This window comes from Archocentrus centrarchus, chromosome 21 (assembly GCF_007364275.1).
Source record: "Archocentrus centrarchus isolate MPI-CPG fArcCen1 chromosome 21, fArcCen1, whole genome shotgun sequence".
Taxonomy (NCBI): Eukaryota; Metazoa; Chordata; class Actinopteri; order Cichliformes; family Cichlidae; genus Archocentrus; species Archocentrus centrarchus.
This window is the reverse complement of record NC_044366.1, coordinates 27,579,794-27,590,112: the sequence shown is the minus strand read 5'-3', so window position 1 is coordinate 27,590,112 and position 10,319 is coordinate 27,579,794. Positions and strand designations below refer to the sequence as shown.

At 39.7% G+C, this 10,319-nt stretch overlaps 1 protein-coding gene across 1 annotated transcript; it reads right to left on the bottom strand.

The window, feature by feature from the left end:
- Positions 1-1,007: 1,007 nt before the first annotated feature.
- On the bottom strand, positions 1,008-9,940 carry sec22a (SEC22 homolog A, vesicle trafficking protein). The gene is made up of 7 exons (XM_030758978.1): positions 9,812-9,940; positions 6,943-7,153; positions 4,986-5,149; positions 3,961-4,140; positions 2,324-2,442; positions 1,689-1,754; positions 1,008-1,402 (listed from the first exon to the last, which is right to left on the bottom strand). The coding sequence occupies exons 2-7, from the start codon at positions 7,122-7,124 to the stop codon at positions 1,202-1,204; spliced, it is 912 nt and encodes a 303-aa protein (XP_030614838.1). The 5' UTR covers positions 7,125-7,153; positions 9,812-9,940; the 3' UTR covers positions 1,008-1,201.
- Positions 9,941-10,319: the final 379 nt, after the last annotated feature.

Sequence of the window (10,319 nt, the reverse complement as noted above, 5' to 3'; positions counted from 1 at the left end):
AATCTTGGCACAACTGTGAAGCTGCTCATGGAGAGCGAAGGGAAAAAAAAAAAGACGTGACTCAATTCTCTCCCCTTCTCGTTTCTTTGCCCTTACTTTTTGGGATGATGCATAAGCCAAAAAATCACGCCATAATTCCCTGAACAAATCTCACACTGTCTAATGACGATAAATATGGCATCTTTGTGTCATAATCATGTTACATGTGAACACTGCCAATATCCTTGATACAGGCAAAATGTGAGAGACTGAGCTTTTTCTTTTTTTGTTTTAGAAATGGCAGCCAAGTCTGAACTGAGGGGCTTGGTGGGAGGAAAAACAGGCCAGAGGCTGTTCAGATGATACAGGCTGCCTCTGGCTTTGACAACACAGCTATGCATCTATACTGCTGCCAACACAGACCTGTTTATTAACATAGTCACTTGACACTGGCATATGCTTGAGGCTGTGTAGGCGAGGAAGTAGGGTACGAATGCAAACAGCCTGTTTGTGTCGACTGAAGCAGGAGCTACTTTGTGACTAAAAGACACAAGTGTGCATAAAAGTGGAGCGATCACAAACAATTCATAAAATCTGTAATTCTTCACTGACCACCTGTCAGGGAAATTAGTTGGGAAATAAATAAGCAGCACTGTCTAAACAATGATAAATACAAAATAAGATATGACTGAAATGGGGGGGGGGGGGGGGGGGGGGGGGGGGGTCACACGCACACACAAGGCGGCATTGCATAGTTTTAAATCATGATTTAAAACAGTCGTGCACCTGATGAAGTATCAATGGGTTCATATGGAAGCTGAAAAATAACCAAATAACTGAACAAGAAAGTGAAGTTCACGTCCAGTCTAGCAATTATTTAGCCAACGTATGTGGCAGTGAGTGGCATCACTTTCAATACTTAATTTTGTGGTTGCAGAGGGAGCAAAACTGCATCCTTCAGGCTGGACGGCTGCACTGTAAGGAAGTAAAAATTGTTATTGGACAACAACTTCCCAATAAGCTCCATAAATGATTCAGGCTGCAGCAGAGAGTACAGACTGAGATCTGTTCACTGCTGCTAGGGTTTATTGAACACGACTGCTGCGTTGCTGCGAGATCTCTTGGTTTTTCTCCCTGAATTGAGAGGCTTGTTTTTGTTGTCTCCATTTTGTCACCAGTATTTCCAGACAGTCCATTTGTCCTTTGAATTTAAGGTCTTTTGTCAGACATTGTAGTCTGGTGCTTTGCCTAGCGGTTGCCTCAGTCTGATCTGCAGGGTCATGAAGGCGCCCACTGCCACGTGAAAGAGAATCTGCCAGATGTTCCTTAGTTCATACAAATACATGTTGGACAGGCAGATGAGCGCGAAGGCCAGGAAGGACTTACTGTTCCTCCAGACTGAGAAGTAGGCAAACAGGTAGCACTGAAAGGAGAAAGATAAAGAATGTGAGCGATGCACACCTTGCATGACCAACGTGTATGTCCCATTTGATTTCTCAGTGCCCCTCATGTGTCTACAATCTGTGGAGCTCCATTTAGTATCAAGAGCTGCAGAAAAGGAGCCGAGGAAAATCTTTTAGAAAAGGTACTGGACTGAAAGGCACTGAGCTTTTGCTAATGTTAGTCTAGCTGACAAGCTGCTGAGCTGTAAAGTGCAGGGCTGTTAGTCAGCCAGTGATGGGCTCCCCTTACCGCAGACTATCACTTACCTGATACAGACAGGCTGCTGTGCCGAGGAAGAAGGCAATCACGTAATTAAAGTCTTCATCATCATTCTGCAGACAGAGAGAAAAGGCACAGAGAAAATGCTTGGTTTTTCTTAGCAGTAGTCATCCATGTCCAGACAAATCATAACTGATATGACAAGAACATTTAGAGGTTCCTATATTTATGCATTTCATGTACTGCGATCTAATCTAGCTAATAGAAAATGATGTGACAGGTAAGTTTCAAGGGACAGAATGGTAGGCATGTGGTAGTAATGTGAAATCAAAAACAGATCATAATCAGTGATCGGTCAGTATTAATGAGTTATTACTTGCTTATGATGTCAAAGCTGAACCAGGCAGCTCGTTAGCAAACTGGGACGACTGTTTACGGTGAAGCCTTCGCCATCATTTTCTCTCAGTCTGACTCGCTTTCAAGTCTGTGTTTCTTGACTACCTGATTGCTTTTCTGTGATGGTGCTACATTCGCGGCCCTCAGGAATTAATTAATCCTGAAAGTTTCTTACTAGAAATAAAACTGACAGCCAAAACCATCAAACCAGACCCAGCCTTGTATAAAAAATTTATTTCCCTTTAAGAGAAACTGAATCTGAAAGTCATCTCCATTACGCCCTCACCTGCAGTATGCTCTCTATAGCGTGGACTCCTCGCAGCAGGTTCAGCCCTCCACAGAGGACACTCAGCACACAGGATACAATGCCTGGGAGAGTCACTGGCTCCAACATCTGCGTGGGAGCTGGAAAAGAACAAGGACGCAGTGTTACAGTCTCTGCTAAATCTGTTTTCCAAAGTACAACAAAGCAAAAAGATTTGATGAAATTTCATTTATATACAAAAACCATTATGCGCAGGACAAAGGGAATAAATCCTCGAATGGCAAAGATAAGCAAAGGATACACTGTTTTCAAATCTTACTTTCAAAACATTCAGTAAAAGAATTAATGTGTCACTATTATCAGATTAGCATACTTCATCCCTCAGGATAAAATGATTTATGGTCTCAGAAAAACAGACACCGGGAAGGTCCGCAGAGAGCGAGCAAAGCACGGAGAGCCGCTCTCACGGATGTCAGGGGAAACACAACAGCTCTAAGTGACCCGAGGTGGCATCGCTTAGCTTGGGGCAACTGAGGTGTGACAGAGCACCCAAAACGGTTGCATTCTGGCCAGTCTAAAGAGCAGGGGGTCTGGTCCAACAACACACACATTATCTCTGATGCTCATCCTTTTTCTTTTCCCCTTATAGAAAGTTACCATTTCAACTTTAAACCTACTGAATGATTTGTGCTGCAGATGTTTTTCTTGTCTTCCAATAAAATGTTTTCACATCTATGACTTAAATAAGATTTTGTTATTAAAAAATGTCTTTTCTCATGTGCTGAGGAGAAGATACAGTGATAAATCATTTTGGCTCTCCACTGTACATTAACACATTTTATTAAAACACAAAAGAGGTGTGAACAAACAGCTCAAAAAGCAATAGCCACATTTTCACTACAATAATATTATGTAGGTTCTAGTATCCTTTGGAGAGACCCTAAGGAGAAGTCATCTCACAGCAACAGCTCAAAAAACCTGCCTGCTTATTTAAGGTATACCAAAAAAAATGTTACTGTTAAATAAAAAGAGAAAGAAAGTGGGCAGAGAATGAATAAAATGTTGCTCTTACACTGTGGTTACATTGTAAAGCACAAATTAACTTGCACACACTGCCGCAAAACCCTGCAGATTGCAGATTTTGTGTAAACCCAACCTGACTGAAATAGCTCTAGTCCACTCATCAGACAAACACTCTGCTACTCTCACACAGACAGAGAACAGATTGGGTGCATTTTAAGTCCCACATGTAAATGCATCTGTGGTCTTTCATATAGACATGGACCAATTTTCTTTAAAAAAAAACAAAAAAACCCTTTAAACTCCTTGGAAAAAGTTCCAGGACAAAAAGTTCCAGGAACTTTTGGGGGAAGGCAATTAATGACAGTTGTAATGATGCTGTTCTTTTACTGATCTAGTAAATGCTGTCACAATGTTGTGACCAGTACCATCAGTGTTAAAAGTGCCAAGTAATAAGAGTAAGATAAAAATAATAGATTAAATATCTAAATTTAATTTCCATGTACACCCTATGTGTATATTTATGCACATAAATGTATATATCTTTATATGCATAAGGTACCACATGTACGTACATCAATTACAAACACAAACTTCTTTCATGCTTTGCAGGCATATCTGTGCAGCTTATGTCCTACCTATGCCCTTGTACTTTAAAGGTGTGTGCACAGAGAATCCATTGATAGCCCGCAGATCCTCAGGGGAGAGCTGGTAGGGTGGTCGCAGCTTGATCTCTGTCTGCATGTCAGCCAGGTTGATCTTGGTGGACAGGGAACGAGGGTTATTGTAGCGCTGTTTGGTCTTCTGGATGAAGGTGTCTGAGGGATAACAGTCAGCAGAACAAGGAGCTGATTAACAATACAGTGAGCAAAGCGCAGGAAAAGAAAACAGACCCTCTGTTACTGTTAGGGTGGAAGCAAATTTAAAAAAAACATTTTTGATCATTTATAAAGTTCATATGACATTTTCATCTTTTTTAACTACTTCACATGAGACATTGTAGAAATACTGCATATATCACCTTCATTTCTGCTCTGTCATCAACATTTTTGTTTGTTTATTTGAGAGAAACAGGAGCTACTTGCGCAGGAGCTACTTTTTCATTCACACATGTGTTCCTAAATCTGTTTTGCACTGTGGATCTTTTTTTTTTTTTAGTTGTAAATATGAGTGACACGCGAAGTCTGTCCAGCATAAACTGCGTTGCCTTCCAGCTGCATTTTCCTCTCTGCAAGAGCCTCTTTACAATGACAGCAAGAACAGAGTATTCATTAGGGATGACTGATGTAGTGTCTTTGAGTCACAGGTGAGGCCATAACTAGGTTAGGTGGTAACGCCATCAGCAGCTGGCCCAAGGCCAACAGGCCATTGTTTATGTCAAAGCCTGATGTTTTTTTTCTTTGCTGCATCTAAAACTTATTGACTGTGACCCTGTGTTGTGAAATTTGCGAACTGCCCAGGAGGAACTTAAAAACTGCACGTTGTTAAAAAAAAAAAAAAAAAAAAAAAAAAAAAAAATGCTTTAGCATCATGCTAATTGTGTTGTAGAAGCCTCTTAATTTTACATCTGATACAGTACCGTCAGACATACTTCCCATTTTAATATGAAAAGCTGACATTTCCTATATTGGTAGTTTTGGCTGAAACGCACAGTTACACTCACCAAATTCGATGAAGGAGTAGGGACGCATGGCACTGTTGATCCGTTTGGTGTCATAGGTAACAATAAACTCCTTCTGTAGCTCATCCAGGAAACAGAAGGCCAACACATTGGGATAATTTCCAGTGCATACCATCAGGTATCCAACGCCCAGCGAGCTTGTAAAACTGAAGTACACACACAAACAAATATTATTGCTTTTAATGCACCACACCACTCTTTCTCTTGACAGAAACCCTGGAAATCTGTAATTGGGACACAAAGCTATATTCAGCGACACAAAGGCATTTCTGACTTCTGCTGGCTGCAGCTCTAAACACAGAGCAAACACAATTTAAGCACATCTCTGCTTTAACACCACACTTTCACAGTTAATTTAACACAATGGCTAGACTCGCATCCAGATCCACCTCTGCAGAACAACTATCTGCTGGCCTTGCAGTGTTAATTGATACACTGAGTGCAAATTAAATTCTCCAAATACAAAGGCTTTTACATTATCTGAACAGCTCAGAGCACATCTAAACATGGATATGGAACCTGAATGTCAACAAACAGTTCAGACTAATATGATGATTATCACAGAGCAAGATGCAAAGGAAAACTCTTAGTGTTGAGGATGTCTGAGGAATGAGAGTGACTCTGATACCAGTATGTCACTGTGCAGCTGCATCCACACGCATCTGAAATTGAAGCAACTGACTCAAATAAATTTTAGAGTGGGAGGCAGGCGGGCTCCTTACCCTCATTCAATGAATGATTACATTTTATTGTGCCCTTTAGTTTCACGAGTTGTCTGTGCATACATAATACACAACACAATAACGTATTATGAGAATTGCACCTACCTGTAAGTATTTTATAGTGCCTTCCCAAAGGAGACATCACAATGTGTTTTACAATAAACCTGTGGACAAATATGTTTGCCAATATCTGTCTTTGCACTGACTGACTGAGCCTATAAAACCTTACCGAATATTAGAAAATACATCATAACACCACTGCGGGTAACAGGTAAAATAAAACTGGATTTAAGTCCTGCAGTATAACTGATGATTCATAACTATGACCTACAGTGTGAGCATGTTCAAATATTACAGAAGTAAAGTAGTCCCTGATTGTTTCCAGGGATGTATATATTCTAAATCCCTGCATAACACTTGGGGGCATTAAAGCAAGTCAAACTGTGTTCTAAAACTGTCTAAATTAAATCTGCTATTTAAGCTAGAGGTTGCCAGTGGTGAGTGAGATAAAGAATTTAATCTAGCTTCCACGACACAGAAACATTATAGATGTGACAACGGACACTAAAGAACTGAGAATATCACAGAACAGATTAACCGGTGATTTTAAACACTTCCTCCTTCAATTTTGACCTTCACAGCCTTTATACATCCACACTCTTCAGAAGCTTCAGGCTCTTACTGATTAAAGAGACGTATCAAAAGGAGGCTCTGTCATTGTTGAAAGGTATAGCTGGTATGCCTGCCACTGAGGTTTGTTAGGGTCATGTCCTCTGTCGTAGTATGACTAATTAGCTTTTAACAAACAATGCTTGAGAGAATTTAAAAGCCCTAAGCGCAAGCTTTTAGAAACAATCTGACACTTCAAATAAAGCCTGAGCTGTCAAATCACTCAAATTTAAAATGTTTTTTTTTTTTTTTAATTTAAACCAAATGTGTGTTAGAGAGGTCAAGATGAAAGTAGTAAAACTGTCAGCAGACTATTTAAGCACCCATGGGTCACAATGGAGTTTGGTTTTATACCTGGAATTGAAGATGCACTGAGTGAATGCAGATGCTCAAAAATGGTCTGAATAATATTAAAGACATTTTAGCTAAAGCCAAAGGAAAAACCTAGCAATCTGATAAAAATTCTCTTTTTTTCATTTACTCAAGCAAAACAGACATTTTTATACATCATTTTTGGAGCTGGATATTTAGCAAAGAATAAGACCTACTTGACATTGTACGGTCCAGTCCTAAGTGTGCAGTGGTCAGGAAACTGGCTGAGCTTCTTGGACAGACCTTTGAGGAGCCTCTTTGTTTCCTGAAGCTCTTTGTCCTGCTCATAATCAGTAGATGCTGAGAGAGGCAGGCCATCCCTGACCCGGACCACAGAGGCAAACAACACCATCGACATCTTACAGCTCTGGCAGTCTCACTGAAGGCCTGTAAACAGGGAATACAGGCTGTAAGGAGGTGGCACAGATCTGTGAGTGCAACTATGAAATACTATGCTTTTCTATCATTTTGGAATAACTTGGGATGTTGATATGTTTTAATCCCTCAGACCCCCCCCCCCCCCCCCCCAAAAAAAAAAGCTCTCAGGGAACCAACTGACATTTTACACAATAAGTGATTAATACTAGAAACCTATTAACTCAATAAACGATGATGAAAATTTTTATCAACTTGCAAAAAAGTCTGCCTTTGATTTGTACGCACTTTAAGAGCCAGTCTTTGGTCACAGCATTGTTTCCACTCCTCACTCTCTACAAAGGGCAAATAAATTTCATTTTTTTCTATAAATTCTAAAATATTTTTCTAAAAACTTGATTTTCTTTTTTGTTTAATAACAATCTGACATTAGCACTCAGACACTATTTATTTTGCTCTCAGGATAATATAAATTACTGTGATGACCTCTACCCTCGCTTAATTGCTTACTGGATAATGCCTGCATACTCATGTACTGTTCATTCTCCTAACATGAAATATTTAACAATTTATCCCAGCATTCAAGCAACAACAGTGCAATATTCAAGTGTGCTGACTCTAATTCATTCTTTTTTTTTTTTTTACTATATGGGTTTCACTGTTGATTCAGGCATTGATGGTTAATAAGAACATCTGCAATTTTCTTTTTGGTTTCAACATTCAAGATGCTCCTGCTTGGCTATTCCTACCACTGTATCTGCTGATAAAGGTGAGAATGTGTGTTAGCAACACATTTTCCATATTTGTCCCCAGCATGTGCTTTGAATTCCAGTCAATGTCCATCCTGCTTGACTGACAAGTCCTCAAAATCAGTGATGTGGGCAGAATCAGTGAACTGTCAATCAGATTTAGGTACCACAACTAAGAATTATCTTCAAAACCAAACCAAGGTCAGTTGAAAAGACAAACAAAAGGTAGAATATCTTTTGTCACAGCACTTAGAAACAATATCAATATCAAGTGTTACTATAAGATCAAATGTAGTGTATGTCACAACAGCAGTTTAGAGGAAAAGCGTGAGTTTTACCAGGCGGGGACTGACAGAAAATTTCAAAATACAACACATGGAAGAAGACTATAAACTGGCATTTCCATGTAATGCTTCAAGAAATAAGTTTGCATGTTTGCAGTGTGTTAGCTGGCAAATTCAATCACTACCAACTAGGACTAGCTAGAGGTGTAAAGCAAGGTTAATCACAAGTAAAGTTATTTAGTAAAAATCTAATTTTAAGTGTATTCTAATTGATTTTCATGACTTTGGTTATTATACACCAACACAGCAGACTTGTGAAATGGTTAATTATGCATTCATGAGCTCAGGTTGCTGGTGGAGCCTTTCAAATTGTGAACATCATGTTATATACGAGTTTTGGCAGCAGCCCATGTCAGGCCATTTTCATTATATCTGCCGGTTTCGTCACCTTAGCTTTAACAAAAACAGACTGTGGAGAGCAGGCAAACTGTGGATGAAGATTATTGGCAGAAATCTGACTTGAGCTTGGCTGCCTTCCTAAAGTGCGAGCCACTTAGAAAGCTGAGGTGATTCTAACTGAGGTGAGCCTACAGCAACCTTGCAGCGTTTCACTTAAATCTATTGGGAGGCACATTCAGCACCCAAGGGAGGACTAAAACCACTAGATGAGTTTTTTTTTTTATCTCATTAGTCATTATTTCATGTGCGTTTTCCCCCATCTATCTTCTTTAATGTCTTTAGAGTGCAATCATTTAATTAACTCCACCATGGAAGTTGTGTGATTGGTTAGGTTTGTCTGTTAGGTAGGGACATTACCGAAAAAGTTTGAATGAAATTTTACCATAAGTGGGACATGGCTCAGCCTAGATGTTGATTAACTTTTTGAGCTGGTATGGATCTCATACAGACTTGCCAATGTGAGACAGGGCAACATGCCATACCTTTACAAATGCATATCTGAGCTGGAGGTGAATGCTCTCGTTTTACTGTTCTGTTGTTGCATTTATAAGCTTTTAAATTGCTTGCATGTGTGGTATGTTTGGATGATTTATTCTACTCAACTCTAGTCTTCTCATAAACTTTCTGTAATTAGTAAAGCTGGTGATTGTGTGAGAACCATGGACAGCTCCACGGATTGAATGAAGGGGCGTTGTGAGAAGCCGACTCAAGGCTTCAAGTCTTGTCACTGCACCCCGAGAAAAAAAGGGGAACATTTTGCAGCTTCAAGACAAGTCAAAGACAACGCGAAAGTACAGCATTGCTTCCTGGATTAAGTCAAATAAGACAGCGGGGACAGATTGCGGAGACAAAGCGTCAGACGGGTTTGTTTAATCCCAACTTTAAGAGCAATGCTCCATTAGCCAAGCTGTGTTTACATGTGTGAGCATAAAACTCTTGCAGCTGACCGACAACATTACACGTTGTTGTGAACGTTTGCCCGTCATGTAAACAATCAATTTATCTTATATGAAAACAAAACTTTATAATATACAGACCAGTCTAACCAGCTAGCAAACGTTAGCGGCTAACTATTAGCTTGTTCATCATTTCCTTTCAGACAGCGTTAGCGTAATCAGCCCGACGAGTCAACAGCTAGTTACATAGCACATCCACAACCCAAAGCGATAATGTAATACCTGGGAAACCTGCGCAGCATCATCTGCACATCTGGAAGATGTAGCTATACAGGAAGCTGAGGCAGCTAGCAAGCCGTAGGCAGCGCTAATGCTACGATCGCTCACGTTTACGTGGCTGTTTCGCGTTGCATTCTGGGTAAACACAATCCTCGCCAGCGTCACAAACTAAAAACGAAACTAAACTAAACTAAACTGAAATAAAATAAAATAAAATAAATAATCATTTGTTGTAAAATTTGTTGCATTTATATTTATCAAGAATATTTTGAATTACCGTGTGCCAAATTTTAACTGAATTTCTGTTGTCAGTAAAAAAAGAAATTCACATTCAAATTTTAAATAGACAAAAGAGTCAGTGTCCCCCCCCCCCCCCCCCCCCCCCTTCATTTATTTCACATGTATCATTTTACTCACTTGGCTTTTCTTTTTCCTTTTAATTTCCTCCCTTTTTAAAAAAAAGACTGGCTATTGGGTCTTAGGTCAAATAGTGTGTTCCTTCTGGAGACTT